The 21057-nt window shown below is 39.6% G+C and overlaps 1 protein-coding gene across 5 annotated transcripts in view; it reads left to right on the top strand.

Moving 5' to 3' along the window:
* ANKRD42 (ankyrin repeat domain 42) overlaps positions 1-21057 on the top strand; it is a 67807-nt gene continuing 46750 nt past the window's right edge. For 4 of the 5 annotated variants that reach the window (XR_009493428.1, XM_059883230.1, XM_059883229.1 and 1 more), the window contains exons 1-5: positions 1-411; positions 4739-4905; positions 14879-14986; positions 18626-18745; positions 19564-19699. Coding sequence is in view for 4 of the 5 variants with exons in the window: in XM_059883230.1 (XP_059739213.1) it covers positions 354-411; positions 4739-4905; positions 14879-14986; positions 18626-18745; positions 19564-19699 (589 nt within the window). In the remaining variant the exon portion in view is untranslated. The remainder of the gene's footprint in view (positions 412-4738; positions 4906-14878; positions 14987-18625; positions 18746-19563; positions 19700-21057) is intronic. The other variant, XM_059883226.1, reaches the window with a different exon arrangement.

Below are 21057 nucleotides of genomic sequence, written 5' to 3'. Positions count from 1 at the left end.
GCCGTAGCCGCCTCAGTGGCTCTTGGGAGGGCGCGAGTGTGGATGGCGGCCGCAGCCTCAGCAGTTCCTGGGAAGGGGTGAGTGAAGATCGCGGCTACTTGGCCAGCGACTCCTCCGCGGTGAGCGTCAGCGAAGACGCCAGCCGCCGCCGCTTCTGGGAGAGGGAAAGTGAGGACGAAGGTTCCCGCTGCCGGGCCTCCTGGGGGAGGACGACGGAGGACGGCGGCCCCGGGCCTAGCGACGACGAGGGAGACAGCCGCTGCTGCAGTGGCTCGTGGGTGACAGCGAGCGAAGACCGCCGCAGCAGCGGGGGCCTGGACTCGACGCCCCCCCGGAGTCCGAGTCGCCGCACCATGCCCGGGGTGTCCGATTCGGGACCGTCCACCTCCTCCACGGAGACTGCGACCCCGTGTGAGTCGGACCGCTTCGCTGGCCCTTGTCTCTGCCACACTCCACTTTTCTCACTCGAGCCCCTTCTTGGCATTTCCCTTTCTCACCTGTCACTCATTTCTTTCCCCTTAATTGACCTGTTTACAGTGGGTCCCAAAGCTCATCTGGTCATCTGGCCCCCATCCTTCCTCGTTTCAGCTTTCCTTACCTTTTTTTTTTTTGGCGCCCATTTGCGCCCATTCCTGAGACTTCGTTCCTAGGTGATAGCAACTCTTGTTAAAGTTTATGGACCCTTTTAAGTTCTTGGCATCTCTGCGGCATTTGACTCTGTGAAAATAGTATTTGTTTGTTGTTGTTTAGTCGCTGAGTCGTGTCCGACTCTTTGCGACGCCATGGACTGTAGCCTGCCAGGCTCCTCTGCCCATGGGATTTCCCAGCTAAGAACTCTGGAGTTGGTAGCCATTTCCTTCTCCAGGGGATCTTCCGGAAGCAGGTTATGGAACTCGCGTCTCCTGCATTGGTTCTTTATCTCTGAGCAACCATGGAAGCCCTGGAAATATTAGACTCACCTAATTTTCTTCCTTCCACTTTCCCGACTCTCCCTGTCTGTCTGTCTAGCTAGCTAACTATCCACGCATCCATCCATCCACCCTAAATTTTCTTCTATCCTTTCCATAAATGTTGCTTTTTTCTCCCCCCTCCGATAGTGCCATCACTGATGCTTTTTTGCTTGTTATGTTCTACGACTTCAACCCTACTGAATAATAATAATAACCCTATTGTTCATTCAGTCATCCAGTAAATATTGAGTGTCTACTGTGTGCTTTTTCTTAAAGATACTGTGAGCAAAGAACACAAACACATTCCTTCCTCCTAGTGGGGAAGATAAATACTGAGCAAGTAATTACTAGCCTGAGGAATATTATAAGAAAGAGTAGAGGGCCCCTGACTCCATTGTGGGATGAGGTTGGGGATCAGAGAAAGCTGCCTACTACTGAGACACAGGTAACCGTGAGAGCTCAGCTCCAGACCTCTCCTTGGAGCTGCAGACTTGCATATACAGTTCCCTTGTGGAACTCTTCCTTGGGCACCTCAAGATCAACACATTCAAAATATGATTTTGTATCATTATGTCCTCTCTCTCCTTTAGTGTTGGTTGTTTCAGTGGCCCTGTACCACTGATGTAACTTAGTCACACACCTTGGAGTTGTCCTGTTATTCTTCCCTTATTTCACATACCAGATCCCTCCGAGTTCATTTCGTCCTGTTTGCCTAATATATGTTGAATCTGTTTCGGTTTCTGTTCCTACTGCTGTTCTCTTAGTTGAGGGTCTCAACCTCTCTGGTGGAGACTCCTGTAGATATCTTCCTACATGGTCTCCTTGAGTCTCTTCTCTGCTGTTTTGCTCCCCAGTCCATTAATTCCCCTCACTGCAGCCAGCGTTACACATCTGATCATTCTTAGTCCTCTACTTAAAATCCTTTAATGACTCCCCGCTATCTGTTCAACTCTCACAAGTTCCAGTACATCCTGTCTCTTGTCTAATTCTAGCTTCTTTTCCTTTCAACCTTATGCTTCCACAGTAGGGTGGGTATTTTTATAGTTTCTTGAACTGTCCAGGATGCCTTTCCCTGCATGCATTTTCACCTGGAAAAATCCTGCTAATCCTTGAAGATTCATCTCAGGTGTTACCTTTCCTAGAAACCCTTTTCTGCTCTCCTTCCCTCCTATCCTAGCTGAGTTAGAAGTCTTCTGCTTCCTAAGTTCTTAGGAATATTTCTGTCGTTGCTCTTACTACATTGGTTTGTAATTTGTATTTGTATATCTCTGTGAGTTCTTTGAGGATAGAGACCATGTCTTTTTTTTTTTTTTTTTCAGGTTTCATCTTTTTAATCAACTGAGTGAAGGACATCCTAAACACTACATGAAACAACAGAATTTTTTTCTTCCAGTTTAAAAAAAATGACATACACAAGTATTTCTTAGAAAGTTCTATATAATCAAGGCAGAAATCTTGAATAAAAAACACCTATAAGTTATCATGCTTTTTAATTCTTACAGTTGGAAACTGCTTCCTAATCAGGATTCAACATTGTGTACAGGTTTTTAAAATGTTTCTAGATACATATTAGTAAAATAATCTGTCCAAACATTTCTTGTAATGTGGAGTGGGTGGATGAGTGGATGAATGAATAAACTGGAATGGCATGTGGTGAGAAAAAGGTTGTGAAATTAGATGGAGGCAAGTTATGGGAGGGCTTCGCAGGTGGTGCTAGTGGTAAAGAACCTACCTGCCAATGCAGGAGACATAATGAGATGCGGGTTGGATCCCTGAGACACAGGAAGATCCCCTGCAGGAGGGCATGAAAACCTGCTCCAGTATTCTTGCCTGGATAATCCCATGGACAGAGGAGCCTGGAGGGCTACAGCCATAGAGCCACAAAGTCAGACACGACTGAATCGACTTAGCATGCAGCAAGTTATGGGAGGGCATAGACAGTCATACTGAGAGCCTCTAGATGAGCACTGGATAACCAGAAGCGGTTTGGAGTGTGGAGGCATGAAGTGATCAGGGTAGTGTCCTTGCATATGGTGGATTAGAGTGTTCCTGTATAAAATGGATGAAAATGGGTAGAATGTCATTTGTAGATCTTGCAGTACTTGTTTAAAGGAGAATAATGGAGATTTCAGGGTGATCCAGTGGTTAAGGCTCTGCACTGTCACTGCAGAGGGGCATGAATTCAGTCCCTGGTCGAGGAACTAAGGCCCCACTGCTCATCTGGAGAACCAAATACAAGCCCTTACGCCAAAGTTTAAAAGAAATCAATAAAGGAGAATAATGAAGGTTTGACCTAGGGGGATTAACATCATTAAACATTTACCAAGTAGTTTGGTTTTTTGTGGGATGCTTCCTTATTCCTTTGCCCGGATACATATATCTCAATCGTTCTTCAGAGACTTGTTCCACTGTTTCCTCCTCTTCCTCCTTTATTTTACCTGAACTCTTAGGATGTTACTGTCAGGCTTTTTATTGTGTCGAATTTATCCCAGTAGTTTTAAAAGCATCTGTGGAAAGAAAATGTCTAAAATCCATGTCTGTTCATTGTATTATCATAATGCCTGGCACATGGTAGATGCTCAGAAAGGATTTTTGAGTAAAATGCATAGTATTTTGCTAATAGTTGGTGTAAGAAATGATTTCAGCTGTCAACTGATTTGAACTATTTACTTCTTCCCCAACTACTGTCTGTTCATGCTTAAGTACTTTCAGTGCTTCTGGTTCACAATGCACGTTAAGATATTTCACGGGACAGTAAGGCTGACGGTGCAGTCTTGATGTTTGGAACATGAAATTATAAAATATGAAACTTCATGTATGAAGTAAAAGTTGTGCCATCCCTTTCTTAGTGTAGGATATATGAGAAAGATATGAAAAACATTGATAAGATGTATCTGCCCATGTGAGATAAGGTTCTGGTTAAGTCTTTTCCACTGGAGTGTAGGCCTTTGTTACAGAGAATAGCTGGGCAGGTTTCCAAATGGTCACCTCTCTCCTCCCTCTACCGAAGACATGAAGCGATTTTTTTTTTTTGGTTTTTCACAGTGATAACCTGGTGGAGTTTTGAAGGTAAAATCTATGAAAATGAGGAGGCCTTGTAAGACTATTGCCCTGAGGAGTTTCTCACTCTTAGGCTAGTACATAACCCAGCCCCCAATAGTTTGTCAAAATTACCACTTGAGTGCTTCTGGAAGTTTGTGGTTCCAGTGGCTTCTGCTCCAGGTGAGCTGAACTTGACCACATTTCTCTTGACCTGTCTTTCCAAATTCAGGGTGGCTGTTTGCCCTGAGACCTGAATTCTGATGAGTCTAAGGAAAGTTGTTGATTTTCAGTTTGTTCAGCTTTTTTCCTGTATGAATGTATGTGATGACTTCTGTGCTCTTTACATATTAGAGCTGAAAATGAAGTCCGATTAAGATGTTATTCATGAGTATCTTTGTTAGTAAATTATTTGGAAAGCCAAAGTGACTTTGTACTTTCGGTTCAATTGTTGTTTTAGTCTTTTTTTATCTTAAATTTATTTTTTAATTGGAGGATAATTGCTTTACAATGTTGCACTGGTTTCTGCTGTACAACAATGCGAATGAGTCATACTTCTATTTATGTATATACCGCTACCTCTTAAACCTCCCTCCCGGCTCCAGGTCGGCACAAAACGCCGAGCTGGGTTCCCTGTGTTATAGAGCAGCTTTCCACTAGTTACCTACTTTACACGTGATAGATTATATATGTCAATGCTTAGGCTTTTTTTAGTTTTGCAATATATTTTAAGCAATTTGGTTTTTCAGTAGGTGCCAGGAAGAAAGTGCATTTTGGTAGCATACATGATGCAGTACGTGCTGGAGACGTAAAGCAGCTTTCAGAAATCGTACAGCGTGGTGCCAGCATTAACGAAGTTGATGTTCTCCATAAATTTACCCCTTTACATTGGGCAGCACATTCTGGCAGTTTGGAGGTAAGAAACTATAAATTATTAAACTGGGTAAGTTTGGAGCTGTTGGCAGCTTTGTAAATTTAGCAAACAGGACTGAGGCCTTATGCTGGGCACCGCAAATGTTTTTCTTTTTTTAAATTTTATTGAAGCATAGTTGATTTACAATGTTAATTTCTGCTGCTTAGCCGAGTGATTCAGTTATACATATATACACAAATATTTTTCTTTTCAATTCACTAACATTTGGGTGTTCTGGTTAGCTTTGTAATAAATTGTATCCTAAAACTTAGTGGCATAAAATAACTATGCTTAGGAGTGAAGCAGGAATTTGGATATCAGAGACACCTTTGCTCTGCTCTATGATGTTGGGGCTCCAGCAAGAGGATTTAAAAGCTAGGGCTGGAATCTTTCAAAGGCCTGATCACACAGACATCTGGTAGTAGAGGCTGGCTGTGGGCCCTGGCCATCTTGATTCCTCTCCACGCAGGCCTCTCTGTGAGGTCGCCACATGTGGACTAGTTTGTGGTTCCTCTCAGTGTGGTGGCTGGATTCCAAAAGCAGCAGAGAGGGTGGCTTGCAGAGGATAACAGATCAGATCCTGATCTTTTTGCTGTAGTTGCTTCAGATTTTGGGCAGAGATGGAATCTCACAGATGCATTTTAAGCCCCTAAGCGCCCCTCCCAGGTGTCGTTTCTCTTCTTCCAACTCCAGAGGTAACTGTTGCTCTGAAGTTGGTGTTTATTATTACCATCTATGTTTCATGCTGTTATTACATATGATTAGATCATAGTTTTAAATGACATGTTTTATATGAATGTCATATTATTTGGATCATTCTGCAGCTTGCTTTTTTTTGTTCAACAATGTAGTTTTGACTTAATGAGGTGGTTACATATATGTACTCTGCTGCTGCTGCTAAGACGCTTCAGTCCTGTCCGACTCTGTGCGACCCCATAGACGCAGCCCACCAGGCTCCCCTGTTCCTGGGATTCTCCAGGCAAGAACACTAGAGTGAATTGCCATGTCCTTCTCCCTATATGTACTCTAGTTCATTTCTTTCAGCCATGTTGTAGTAGTCTATTCTTAGGTAAATATCAGAATGTATTCATTTTTTGGTTGATGGATATTTCGTTGGCTTTAGTTTTTCAATAGTATAAGCAGTGCTTAGTTAATATTTTAATGCATAAATTCCTTTTTTTATTGATATATCTTATCGAAGTATAGGTGATTTGCAATGTATTCATTTCTGCTGTACAGCAGTGATTCAGTTATGCTTGTATATATACATTCTTTTTCATTTCTTTTCCATTATGGTTTATCACCAGATATTGAATATAGTTCCCTATGCTATACAGTAGGACCTTGTTGTTTATCCATTCTAAATGTGATAGTTTGCGTCTGTTAGTCCCTAACTCCCAATCCTTCCCTCCGCCCTGCCCCCTCTTGGCAATGGTAAGTCTGTTCTCTGTGTCTGTGAGTCTCTTTCTGTTTCATGTGCTGTGTGCTTAGTCACTTAGTCGTGTTCGACTCTTTGCAACCTCATGGACTTTAGCCCTCCAGGCTCTCTGTCCATGGAATTCTTCAGGCAAGAATACTGGAGTGGGGTGCCATGCCCTCCTCCAGGGAATCTCCCCAGCCCAGGGATGGAACCCAGGTCTCCCGCATTGCAGGTGAATTCTATTTCATAGATAAGTTTATTTGTACGCACAACTTTTTATTCTTGGGCTGTGTACAAAGCCAACTGGAATTTTCCTCATGATTCTCACTGTTGTGTGTGGGGAGCTTATTTTAGCTATTACATTTCCCTGTTGCCTGTAGGCTGCACTATGCATCTGTCTTTTTCCCCTGCCGCACAGTCTGCTTTCTATGAATATGGAGTCTCTGTGTGACTTCCTGTTTGGGCTTTTCTGCTTCTTGGAACCAAATCTGGTCCAAAGAATCTCTCTCCACCAGTTTGTGTGCCCCACTTGAACTGTGGGATTTCTCCTTTGCCCTTTTGGTGGCTCCCTCTCACCTGGGAGGAATGCGCCTGATGGTCTGTCTGTGCCTGCAGCCCCGAGTGGGGACTTCTCTCTGCTGTTTCCTCCCACATCCCTGATGGATCTACACTGTGGCAGCTTTCCCATCTATTTTATGGTTTCAGATGTCTCTTAGCTTCATCAACGATGGGATTTTCTTGCCTTTTTGTTAAAAATGATTTTGAAGAGAAGAGGAAATACTGATTTTAGTCTGCCAAATTAGTGGTTTTCTTTATGCCCTGCCAGTGGACTTCTCTCTTCTATGTTACCTCCAGGCCATTTTTAGACTTCCTTGTCTGATCTCTTCTGTATAATAATTCACAGAATTGTTTTCTCTCCAGAATCTGAATTGTGGTTTCTGCATACAGTGCTTATCAGCAGCTCATGCATACCTGACTGGCATCTCATTCAGTTGGTCTGAAACTAAACCATTATTCTTTTCATTCCCTTTCTTAGCTTTCCAGGCTAATGATTCAAATGTCCTTTGAATCATTATTGAGTTGTCTCAGAAGCAAAACTCAGTATAAGCATTTGTCTGGATGAAGTGCCTCACGGTGCGTATGGATGTGGTGAAAACTGATGACGAGGTTTGTTGATTCTCTTCCATCTTTGACTCTTAGAATTGTCCTCTCCACCTTCATAGCCACTGCTTTAGAGCTACTTGATTTCCTTCTTTCTTGGATCGTCTACCTCTAGTTATAACTGACACACAAGATTACTGCTCTAAAACAGAAGCAGTAAACCTTCCTGAAAGAAAGTGAAAGTGTGAAAATGTTAGTCACTCAGTCGTGTCCGACTCTTTGTGACCCCGTGGACTGTAGCCCACCAGGCTCTTCTGTCCATGGAATTCTCCAGACAAGAATACTGAAGTGGGTTGCCATTTCCTTCTCCAGAAAACCTTCCTTAAGTCCCTGTAGTGACTCTCTGCTCTGTAGGATAAAGTTTGGGCTGTTTAATATGGTAGACGCCTCTTCAGCCTCCACCCCTGTCCCTCCACTCCTGTCAGACTGGTTTTATGCTCCAGTGCAGGCGACTGGCATTTCCCAAACCAGTCTACCGTTTCATATTATTGCAGACTGCCTATGAGCCGTTTCACGTGTCTGGTCTCACCTCTTCCCAGTTGAAATCCAGCTCAAGTAGCACTTACTCAAGTAGCAGAGCCTTCTGTATTTCCCCTCTCAGTATCATCCAACTAGCAACTTTTCCCTCAATTTTATACACATTTGAAAAATTCTATTTATCACATGGAATTGTATTCTCTGTTAGATTTTGAGCTCTTTGAAGGTACCATTTTTTTCATTTGAGTTTTATCTTTTTTTCCCTCAATATCTAGTATAGTGCCTGGAATATTGGAGTCATGTTGTGGATTCACAATAAATGTTTGTCGTATTGCTAAGTTTGTTGAATTAAATTTATATTTTTAGTGTCTAGCACAGTGTATAGCAACTGTTCAAGAAATGTTTGTTGAATTTTAACAAAATTAAATCTAAATAAAAAAGTTTTGGTGCATTTCTTTGTTGCCATTTAAGGATCATCTCCTACTTCTCTACTTCGGTGTTGCACTAATACCTTTACATTCTGTTAACCTTTTTGAGATTTCTTAAGACTTGTAGGACTTATGTTGGTAGTATAAAATGACAACTAAATTAATAACTGGTGAAAACTGTGCTTTACTAGACTTCATTTTTTTTCTTTTATCAGATGAAATCAGCTTTTGAGCCCCTGTAGTTCAGTTCAGCCACTCAGTTGTGTCCGACTCTTTGTGACCCTGTGTACTGTAGCCCACCAGCCTTCCTTGTCCATCACCAGCTCTCGGAGCTTGGTCAAACTCATGTCCATCGAGTTGCCATCCAACCATTTCATCCTCTGTCGTCCCCTTCTCCTCCTGCCTTCAGTCTTTCCCAGCATCAGGGTCTTTTCAAATGAGTCAGCTCTTCGCATCAGGTGGCCAAAAGTATTGGAGTTTCAGCTGCAGCATCAGTCCTTCCAATGAATATTCAGGACTGATTTTCTTTAGGATGGACTGGTTGGATCTCCTTACAGTCCAAGGGACTCTCAAGAGTCTTCTCCAACATCACGGTTCAAAAGCACCAATTCTTCAGCACTCACCTTTCTTTAAAAGGTCGAACTTTCACATCCGTACATGACTACTGGAAAAACCATGGCCTTGACTAGATGGACCTTTGTAGGCAAAGTAATGTCTTTGCTTCTTAATACGCTGTCTAGGTTGGTCATAGCTTTTCTTCCAAGGAGCAAGCGTCTTTTAATTTCATGGCTCCAGTCACTATCTGCAGTGACTTTGGAGCCCCCCAAAATAAAGTCTCTCACTGTTTCCATAGATTTCCCATCTTTTAATTTCATGGCTGCAATCACCATCTGCAGTGATTTTGGAGCCCAAGAAAATAAAGCCTATCACTGTTTCCACTGTTTCCCCATCTATTTGCCATGACGTGATGGGACTGGATGCCATGATCTTAGTTTTTTGAATGTTGAGTTTTAAGCCAGTTTTTTCACTTTCCTCTTTCACTTTCATCAAGAGGCTCTTTATTTCTTTTCACTTTCTTCCATAAAGTAAACTTTTAGTTCAGATATATTTTGTACTTTCAGAATTTTCTTTTTAAAAAATTCTCTTTTTTTCTATTTGATGAATCATTGTTGTCATCATACTTTAATTCATTAAATTCTTTAAAAAATAATTTCTTTTCATTCTCTGAAGCTATTTATTACAGCTTTGAAGACTAAGTTGAGCATCTGTATCCTCTCAGAGAAAGTTTCTATTTACTTCATTTTCCTGTGTATATATTACAACATTCTTGTTTTTTAATTAGGTCCCATTTGTTATTTTTGCTTTTATTTCTATTCCCTTGGGAGACTGACCTAAGCTAAAACGTTGGTACTATTGATGTCATAGAATGTTTTGCCTATGTTCTCTTCTGGCAGTTTTATGATGTCATATCTTATTTTTTTAAGTCTTTAAGCCGTTTTGATTTTATTTTTGTATATGGTGTGAGAGTGTGTTCTAACTTCATTGATTTAATGAGGCTGTCAAACTTTCAACATCACTTGTTGAAGAGATTGCCTTTTCTTCATTGCACATTCTGGTGGATGTTTAAGATTGTATATCATAACACCTCTGGGTTCAGATTCTACTTCCTCTATCCCTCTTCCCTGGGGTGCTTGTTCTGTGTTTGTATGTTGGTTTGTTTGGACTAATTTTGTGGAATCTGTTTCCCTCACGGTTTGTGTGCACTGTTCTTTTTTTTTTTTAATTCTTTTATTTTAAAATATTTATTTAGTTTGGCTGTGTGGCTTGAGAGATCTTAATAAGTAGTTTTCCAACTGGAGATTGAATTTGTGCCCCCTGCAGTGAAAGAGCTGAGTCCTAACCAGTGGATCACCAGGGAATTTCCTTCTTATTTTTAAAGTCTGGCTTCATAGGGGTCACCCCTGGGACAGCATAGCTTAGTGGTCAGCCAGTGGTTAATCAGAGGCTGTGCTTAAATACCTTGAGCCACTAAGGCAACCACCTTGCTAATGATTCTGTGTATGGCTTGGGGAATGTCTTCAAAGTCCAAGCAGTTTACAAGTCAGCTTGCCTTTTTTTTTTTTCCATGTGTTTTCAGGCCTTAGCCAGGAATGTCCAGCCAGCTTGGGACCTCTTCAATCTTTCCTGGCTATGAATGACGTTGTACATGTACCCAACTTTTTAGACCAGAAAGGATAAGTGGAATTTTAGCAAGGCTTTTGAATGTTGAGTTTTAAGCCAGCTTTTTCACTCTCCTCTTTTGCTATCATCAAGAGGCTTTCACCTTCATCAGCATTCAAAATCTTAGCAACTTAGGTTGTCTCATTTCTTGAATTTTTCTGTTGATTTTCTAGGAGGATTTTAGTTTTGTGTTTGCCCCAACCAGTATCATGACTGGTTCTGATGTTGGCTTTCCTAGATTGTTGTCACTGAGGAGTAGATTTGTTTTTAAAATGTGCCTGGGCAGGGACTTCTCAGTCTCTTCAGCAGGGCAGTGGAGCTGTCCACCTGGGTAGAACTTCTGTGTCATGAAGCTGGGGCTAAGGATGCTTGTAGTCCCAGGCTAATATGCCACAGGCTCCTCCTGTTCTTAGAATCAGCAGATATTTCTTGATACATGCTTCTCATTTTGTTATATGCCTTGCAGAGTCTTTAAATTTTTTTTTTTTTTTTTTTTTTTGGCCATGGCTGCTTGGCATGCAGAATCTTAGTTCCCCTACCAGGGATCAAACCCATGTCTACTGCAGTGGAAGTGCAGAGTCCTAACCACTGGATGGCCAAATGGTTGTTTTTGACAGTTTTGTCGAGCTTTGTCATTTGCTTCTTGGGGAGGATTTACTACGCTCCTCACTTAGTCATTTCCGAAGTCCTGCTGATTGGTCAGTTGATTATTGACGGAGATGCAAATATAGTCCAATGGAAAGCAGTATTTTATTAAATGGTGTTGGCACAACTGGACAGCCGTATGTAAGAAAGTGAACCTTAATTCATACTTGGTACTGTGTGTGAAGATGTACTGAAAACAGATCATAAACACATGTGAAACTTAACCTTAATAAAACTTCTAGATGAAAACATAGGAACTTTTTGCAAATCATAAATATGACTAAGAACTTGTAGCCAGAATGTATGACTCTCATAATTCAGTAGTAAAATAAAAAACCCAATGAAAAATGGGCAAATGGTTTCAGTAGACACTTTCTCAAAGAGTATATATGACTGGTCATGAGCACATGAAAAAAGTGTTCAACATCATTAAATGCTAATTAAAACCACAATTAGATGCCACTACACACCTATTAGAATGGCAAAACAAAAAGAAAAACATAACCCAGAAAAATGATAATAGTAAATATGGACAAGGATATGGAGCAATGAGAAGTCTCATACACTGCTGGTAGAAGTGTAAACTGATACAGCCCCTTTGGAGAACAGTTTGGCAGCTTCTTGTAAAGTGAAACTTAACTGTGTCCTAGCAATCTCACTTGTACATATTTACTCAGGATAGAAACCTTGTACATGAATGTTTACAGTGGTTTTATTCCTCACTACCTATGCAGTGTTAGCATACACTCCATAAATATTTGTTGAGTAAAAACAAATGACTTACTGTGATTATTAGTGAGGTTGAGCACCACCCCCCTTATATTTTATCAGCCATTAATCTCTGTGATAGACAGATGATACCTAAGTTACTACCCTTTCCAAAAAATGATTTATCATAATGACTGATGTGACAGTGTATCTGAATGACACAAGAAAGAAACTTCTTGAAGGTAGACGACAAAGTTGAAAATATAAAGACAGTGACACCATATGTGGCACAGACCTCTAGTACTGTATTTGTTGAGACTTAATTTTAAAAGATCTTAAGATTTATTTGGCTCCCTCCCCTTTTTAAATATGCTACTTATTTTCTTTTGTCATTCAGTCACTAACTCATGTTTGACTCTTTCTGATCTCATCGACTGCAGCAAGCCAGGCTTCCCTGTCCTTCACTATCTCCTAGAGTTTGCTCACATTCATGTCCATTGAATTGGTGATGCTGTCTAACCATCTCATCCTCTGTTGTCCCCTTCTCCTGCCTTCAATCTTTCCCAGCATCAGGGTGTTTTCAAATGAGATAGTTCTCCACATCACGTGGCCGAAGTATTGGAGTTTCAGCTTCAGCATCAGTCCTTCCAATGAATATTCAGGACTGATTTCCTTTAGGATGGACTGGTTAGATCTCCTTACAGTCCAAGGGACTCTGAGGAGTCTTCTCCAACTCCACAGTTTGAAAGCATCAGTTCTTTGGCACTCAGCTTTATAGTCCAACTCTCACATCCATACATGACTGATGGAAAAACCATAGCTTTGACTAGACGGGCCTTTGTTGGTAAAGTAATGTCTCTGCTTTTTAATAAGCTGCCTAGGTTGGTCATAACTTTTCTTCCGAGGAACAAGCGTCTTTTAATTTTGTGGCTGCAGTCCTCATTCACAGTGATTTTGGAGCCCAAGAAAATAAAGTCAGCCACTGTTTCCCCATCTGTTTGCCATGAAGTGATGGAACCAGATGCCATGATCTTCGTTTTCTGAATGTTGAGCCTTAAACCAACTCTTTCACTCTGCTCTTTCACTTTCATCAAGAGGCTCTTTAGTTCTTCTTCTGCCATAGGGTGTCATTTGCATATCTGAGGTTATTGATATTTCTCCCAGCAATCTTGATTCCAGCTTGTGCTTCATCCAGCCCAGCATTTCTCAAGATGTACTCTGCATATAAGTTAAAGAAGCAGGGTGACAATATACAGCCTTGATGTAGTCCTTTCCCAATTTGGAACCAGTTTATTGTTCCATGTCCATTTCTAACTGTTGCTTCCTGACCTGCATACAGATTTCTCAGAAGGCAGGTCAGGTGGTCTGGTATTTGCATCTCTTTCAGAATTTTCCAGTTTGTTGTGATCCACACAGTCAAAGGCTTTGGCATAGTTAATAAAGTAGAAGTAGATGTTCTTCTGGAACTTTCTTGCTTTTTTGATGATCCAATGGATGTTGGCAATTTGATCTCTGGTTCTTCTCCCTTTTCTAAATCTAGCTTGTACATCTGGAGTTGTCAGTTCCCTACTGCTGAAGCCTATCATGAAGGATTTTAAGCTACTAGCACATGAAAGGAGCTCAATTTTTGTACAGTAGTTTGAACATTCTTTGGCATTGTCCTTCTTTGGGATTGGAATGACAACTAACCTTTTCCAGTCCTATGGCCACTGCTGAGTTTTCCAAATGTGCTGATATATTGAGTGCAGCACTTCAACAGCATCATCTTTTAGAATTTGAAATAGCTCAGCTGAAATTCCGTCACCTCCACTAGCTTTGTTTGTAATATTGCTTCCTAAGACCCACTTGACTTCGCATTCCAGGATATCTGGGTCTAGGTGAGTGACTACACTATTGTGGTTTTCTGGGTTTAAGGCCTTTTTTGTAGTTCTGTGTATTCTTGCCACCTCTTCTTAATATTTTCTACTTCTGTTAGGTCCTTATCATTTCTGTCCTTTATCGTGCCTATCCTTGCATGAAGTGTTTTGTTGATGGCTCCAATTTTCTTGAAGAGATCTCTAATCTTCTCCATTTTATTGTTTTCCTCTCTTTCTTTGCATTGTTCATTTAAGAAGGCCTTCTTATCTCCCCTTACTATTCTCTGCAACTCTGCATTCAGTTGGGTATATCTTTCCTTTTCTCCCTTGCCTGTCACTTACTCTTCTTTTTTCAGCTCTTTGTAAACCCTTTGTAGACAGTCACTTTGCCTTCTTGCATTTCTCTTTCTTTTGGATGGTTTTTTGTCATTGCCTTCTCAGAATAACAGTGTTTGCTCTGATATAGAATTTTCTGGACTCATTTCAAAACCTATGGCAGAGGTTTTAAATTGGTGGCTGTTGAATGAATTTAACCACAGATATGTTTTGTTTGGCTTGTAAAGTATTGGTCAAACATAAGATTTGGACCAGCGTTTCATTCAGTGCAAAAACCGACTGGGATAGTGTAGCATTTCACCTTATGGACAAGGAAGGTGGTCTCCAGTTTTCCTCATCTCCTACCACTCCGTATTGTTTACCCAACAGTAAGGCCAGATGTGGGCTACCATATCACTGTGATTGTGCTTTTGTTTTTCTTATACCTGCGCCCTCATTCATTTGTGATGCTTCTCAGGCTGTAGTATTTTATGATGATAGACTAAGATATAAAAATGTTACATCCTGCTAACATGGTTAACATGTTAGCACGTTTACATGTTAGCATGTTTACATGTTAACATGTTTTATATCTAACATGGTTAACATGTTAGATATAAAAATGTTACATCCTGCTAACATGGTTAACATGGTTGTTAACCATGTAGTATTTTATGATGATAGACTAAGATATAAAAATGTTACATCCTGCTAACATGGTTAACATGGTTGTTTTCTTAATGTAGTGTCTTCATTGGCTCCTCTGGCATGGAGCTGATATCTCCCAAGTAACCGCAAGAGGCTGGACGGCAGCTCACATATCTGCTATCAGGGGACAGGATGCTTGTATGCAGGTAATAATAACTTGGTTACGTTTTCTGTTTTTCTTATAATTTTATTTATTTATTTATGGCTGTCCTGGGTCTTCATTGCTGTATGTGCTTTTCTCTCGTAGCGAGTGGGGACTACTCTCTGGTTGCGGCATGCAGACTTCTCGTTGATGTGACCTCTCTTGTTGGGGAGCACAGGCTCTAGGGTGCCCAGGCTTCTATAGTTGGGGCTCCCGGGCTCTAGAGCACAGGCTTAGCAGTTGTGGCTCATGGGCTTAGTTGCTGCACGACACATGGGATCTTCCTGGATCAGGGATTGAACCCATATCTCCTGCATTGGCAGGCAGAGTCTTTACCACTGAGCCACCAGGGAAACCTTTGGTTACTTTTTTAAAAAGTCAATACATTTAATTGCTTTAGAAATTCCTTCCCTAGTGGCTCAGTGGTAAAGAATCCACCGGCTAATGCAGGATATGCAGGTTCAGTCCCTGGGTTAAGACAGTCCTCTGGAGAAGGAAATCACAGCCCACACCAGTGTTCTTACCTGGGAGATTCCATGAACAGAGGAGCCTGGCGGACTATAGTTCATGGGGTCTCAAAGAGTCTGACAGGACTGAGCGATTAAACAACAACAAAACAAATCACTCAAACAGATTGTTTAAGATCTGAAATTATTTTCTCTCTAAAGTAGTTGGCTATCTGTTTGGGTTGTTTTAAGGGCTGTTACAGTCATGTCCAGATTACCATGCCTAAAATTCCTCATTTAATGTATTTCCTTAGCTAGAGTTACACATTAATATGTGTCAGGATCTAGTTTATTGGAGTAAGTAGGTTGAAAAAAATGTAGTGAAAGGATTGAAATTTGGAGGAATACGAAATCGTATAAGCAAACAGTCCCTAACTGTAAGAAGCCTGAGATTCTATTTGCAATGACAGGACCTTTACTCAGTGAGTTACAAAACAGTACACATCATAGTCTTTGAGTAAGATTCTCATGAAAGTATAGATGAGAAGAACTGTAGAACTTGAGATAGAGGAGTCATAAATGGAGGGAATGAAACTTCCAAATGAAACTTCAGCTAATCCTAAAAGAATGAGTTGATTTTAAGAAGATAATTTGTGAGGAAGCATTATATGTAGGGAATGTGAAAAGAAAAATAGTGATTAAATTTATCAAACACTTTTTGTCAATCACAGTCTCCCATGCATCACTTAATTTAATACAATGGTGTTTTGAGTTTCCTTTCATGTAAATTAGGAAACAGATTCAGAGTTAAGTATGTTGCCTATGTTAGTGAAAAAGCCGAAGTTTGAATTCAGACTTTGTCCTATTAACATCTATGCTATAATTCTGTGTGAAATCTTTGAATTGGAAAAGTGTGGTGTGTTCAAGGAATATACTATTGTATGAGTTTGACTGAGTGTAGATGGTTTGTTATGTGAACTGTTCTGAACTAAGTTTAGATAAGCCAGATTTGTAAAATGTCTTAGTAATAGAATAAAGATTCATTTGTATAGGAAAGAGACTTTTATATGTGTGTATATATGTGTGCATATATATATATATATGCACATATTACACACATGCACATGTATGTTAACAGGGAAATGTGGTAATGAAAACAGTATTTTAGGAAGTTATTTTAGCAAGATGCATCCAGGATTATCTAGAATGAATAGTTTGGAAGCAAGAAAATCAGGAGACTTTTGGTATAATCACTAACCGTAGAGGATAAGATTAGTTGGTTGCAATGAGAAACAAAATTATTTAAAACATCTTACAAAGTAAGCACTGACAAAGTATAGTGAGACTGTAAGGTTTTGAGTCAGAATGACGGATAATTATGGCACTATAGATAGGGACATCTGAGAGGAAGAGGAGATTTGGGAGGAAGGATGTTGAGTTCAATTTGGCCCATGTTGAGTTTAAGGTGCCAGTCAGTCATTCAGGTACAGATGGTCTAGGCGGTTGAAAAGGGCACTGGGGAGCAAGATTTCAGGAGAAATAAAGCTTAGAGAAGAGTGTCTGGAGAATTGAGTTTTGAAGCATGTTTCTAGTGGGGATGGAAGCAAGTAGTGAAATGAGTAAAGAATTCAGAGGAGAAAGAGAGATAGAGAGCCAGGATGCATCGACTGCAAATGAAGGAAGAAGCTGAAGAAGTCAGGTAGTGTATCAGTTACAGAATAAAACTAAAAGGAACAACACTTAAGGAAATGCCATTGAATTGGAGAACTCTATAGTGGGAGGTTGGCTGTATTTCTGGAATGATAGAGATAGCATCCGGTTTGTAGGTGGACTTTACATTCAGGCACTGAGGTGTTAATTTGAAAAGTAGGCAATGGAAGGAAGGTACAAATACAGTAGTAACTTAAGGGGGTATCAAGGTCAAATGAAGTTTTACTTGATGCTTGCCTTCCCCTAAGCACTCGTTTAAGCCATTCTCTCTGTCTTGATTGTCCTTTTCTTCCTCAAAGTGATCTCTTCGTTCTTGGAGCTTTTGTGATGCTTTTGGGTACTGTGCTGTGCATTTACTTACCAAGGACTGCTTTGTATAGTTGATTATCTTTGTCTCTACATATATCCTAATTGCCTAAGTTAGTACATCTTCATATTCTTTGTAGTGACGTAGTAAGCCCTTGGTATGTGGTTTGTGATGATTATTGACTGGTCTGTTAATGAGAGTCAGCCAAAATCATGGAAACTATTCTTCCTAAAACTCTTGGTAGGAATTATGACTAAGTAAACTTTAGCTGAGATACTGGTAAATATAGGCTGGTTAGAAAAGAAAAAGGTCTGAGGGAGATAAAATTGAAAAATGTTAGCTAATAATTTTTTAAACTAATTACTCTGTATATTATATAGAGGGACATGTTGTGTATATTCCATAACCCATATATAGAAACTGGGCCAAGTGTAAATTCATATGGAATCTCCTCAGATGCAGTTAGAAGTTTGATTTGGAGCTTAGAACTGGTCACTTTAATAGTGAAGTCCTTTTATTATATTAAAAACCCAGTTAATAAAAGATCCTGCTTTTGGAATAGAGGATGTTTAAATTTCAGTTTTATTAGCTTAGCATTAAATTATTTAAGTTAATTTTAATCTGTGCTCATGAAAAATTTATGAATTATATGTACCTGCTGCTGAGTCACTTCAGTCGTGTCCGACTCTGTGCGACCCCAGAGACGGCAGCCCACCAGGATGCCCCGTCCCTGGGATTCTCCAGGCAAGAACACTGGAGTGGGTTGCCATTTCCTTCTCTAGTGCATGAAAGTGAAAAGTGAAAGTGAAGTCGCTCAGTCATGTCTGACCCTCAGCGACCCCATGGACTGCAGCCTTCCAGGCTCCTCCATCCATGGGATTTTCCAGGCAAGAGTCCTAGAGTGGGGTGCCATTGCCTTCTCCGTATATGAGTATATGTACATACTCAAATCAAAATGTGAAATCAATTATGAGTGTCTCCTAGGTAATCTTAAGAAGGATTTCAAGCTTTTTCTTAGGACTGGCTAAGAATTTCTTAGACTTTGCGTGTAGCACACATGAAAAAAAGTTATGTAATAGCTTAGCTATATATTAATAAATTGCTTGCCTTTAAATAATCTGCATCTGCATGATTTAGCGTCTGTGTTCACATACATTCCTTCTTATTTCTCTGCCTTCAGGCTCTTATAATCAATGGAGCCAACCTGGCAGCTCAAGATGATCGTGGATGCACTCCTTTACACCTTGCTGCAACACATGGACATTCTTTCACTTTACAAATAATGCTCCGAAGTGGAGTGGTGAGGTGTTCCTGTTAATATGTGAGAATGTATAATCATATAGATGGACTAACATTTGGTAGTCTGGTTATCTCTTCCTGACTTTTTATATCCTTCATAAGACTCTGGACATAATTTGGTCTCTCTTTTTAACTTTCCCATCCTTAAACATGGGAGCAATAATTTAATTAAATCTTCAGCAACAAAAAAAAGAGCTTAGTGGTACAAAATATTTCAGAGGCCATAGGTCCTTCATATGAGTTCAGAGTTTACCAGGGAAGATTTTGAGGCTTTCAAACACATCTTAACCAGCAATTGTAACCTTTTTGAATTGATATGTGTTTACCCGTGTTTCTTTTGTAACTCTTAGTTCATGAACTAATTTACAAAGTGATTTATATCTCCAAAAATTTCATTTATTGTAATATTTATTTTTAAAATTGCAGTGGTTATAAAAAATAACTTCTTATAAGAATTAAATATTTTTCATTAACTCTTGGATTACATTCCCAAGATATGATTTGATCATTTGAATCCATCTTTCATTTTGTTGGTCAGGAACTTGTGACCTGTAAAATGACTAGTTAAGTACCTTTTTAGAAACAGTTTCTACGTGGCAAGTTATAATCTTTTTAAAAAGATTTTAAAATATCATTAGTATTTTATTTTAGCTCATATGTTCAAATCAATGGTTGCAGTAAACATTTCTGTTATATTTAGTGTTTGCCTTACAGTTTTAATAACAGCTTCTTGTTCTCATTTGTAGAATTAAGCTGCTAGACTTAGTGTTTTTGCTGCAAAATGGGAAGAAACTGAGTCCTTGTGAATGTTATCTCTAGGATCCCAGCGTGACTGATAAGAGAGAGTGGAAACCTGTGCACTATGCAGCTTTTCATGGGCGGCTTGGCTGTTTGCAGCTTCTCGTGAAATGGGGATGTAGTGTAGAGGACGTGGACTACAACGGAAACCTTCCAGGTATTTGCAAAAGCAAACATTTTGACTTTTCATTAATATAAACTTTTCAAATGTTTGAATCATGTTTAAGAAGTTTAAACTGTCATCATTCTAATAGTTCCTAACAAAACTGAGGTAGTAAAATATATTTGACATGAACATTTTTTTAAAAAAATGTATTTATTTATTTGGTTTTAGTCATTCTTTTGAGTATATAGTAATATATTTTTGTGGTTTTAATTTGTATTTTCCCTGATGACTAGGGATGTAGAACATCTTTTCATATGTTTAATGGCTGTTTAGTTATTTTCTTCTGTGAAATACCAGTGTGAAACTTCTGCATTTTTTTTTTAATTAAACTGTCTTTTTTCTAATTGAATTATAGGGGTCTTTATATATGCTAGATGCAAGCTCTTTGTCACAGGCGTTGCAGCTATCTTTCCCATTTAACTATCTTTTCTATGTCTTGCCTTTTCATTCTTTTGAGATATCTTTCGATGAATAGAAGTTTTAATTTTAATGTTTAATAAGCTCTTCCTTTATGGTTAGCGTTTTCTGAATCTTATTAAAAAGTCTTTTCCTACTAGGTGAAGACACTCTTTTGTGTGTGTGCGCGCGTGTGTGTGTGTGTGTAAATTTTCCTCCCTTGGCAACACTACACGGCTTGAGGTGTCTCAGTTCCCTGACCAGGGGTTAAATCTGGGCTCTGCAGTGAAAACGTGGAGTCCTAACCACTGGGTCATCAGGGAATTCCCAAGGATACTCTTATAGTATCTTCTAGGAATTTTATTATTTCATTTTACGTTTAAATCTCCAGCCCACCTATCACCGACCTTTCTGTAATGCAAGGTAAGGGGCGGTTTCATTTTTATTTAGTACTTTATTGAATTTGCCTGATCACTTCGCTCGTCTATTGTTCACTGCTCATTGAAAAAACATTCAACTTTTATTTCTTTAAAACTATACATTCTAAAAAATGTATAATTATTTTATAACCATTTATAGTATATTTTTAATAGTATAATGTAGAGGTTAAGAATGTGGCCTCAGGACTATACTGCTTATATTCAGATCTCTCTCTTAAAAATTATTAATTCAAAATTTATTTCTAAAGCATCTGTCCGTCAGTCCCTAGGTGCTGTGGATATCACTGCAAATAAAACAGACAAAAGTGTCTGCCTTTGTATGGTGGTAAGGGGGGAGACAGATCCTAATATAATAATAAAAATGAATAAAGAAAGGCAATGCCAAAGAATGCTCAGACTACTGCACAATTGCACTCATCTCACACGCTAGTAAAGTGATGCTTAAAATTCTCCAAGCTAGGCTTCAGCAATACGTGAACTGTGAACTTCCAGATGTTCAAGCTGGTTTTAGAA

This window comes from Bos taurus, chromosome 29 (assembly GCF_002263795.3).
Source record: "Bos taurus isolate L1 Dominette 01449 registration number 42190680 breed Hereford chromosome 29, ARS-UCD2.0, whole genome shotgun sequence".
In the NCBI taxonomy this organism is placed as follows: domain Eukaryota; kingdom Metazoa; phylum Chordata; class Mammalia; order Artiodactyla; family Bovidae; genus Bos; species Bos taurus.
The sequence above is the reverse complement of the archived record's forward strand: the minus strand, read 5'-3'. Positions and strand labels throughout refer to the sequence as shown.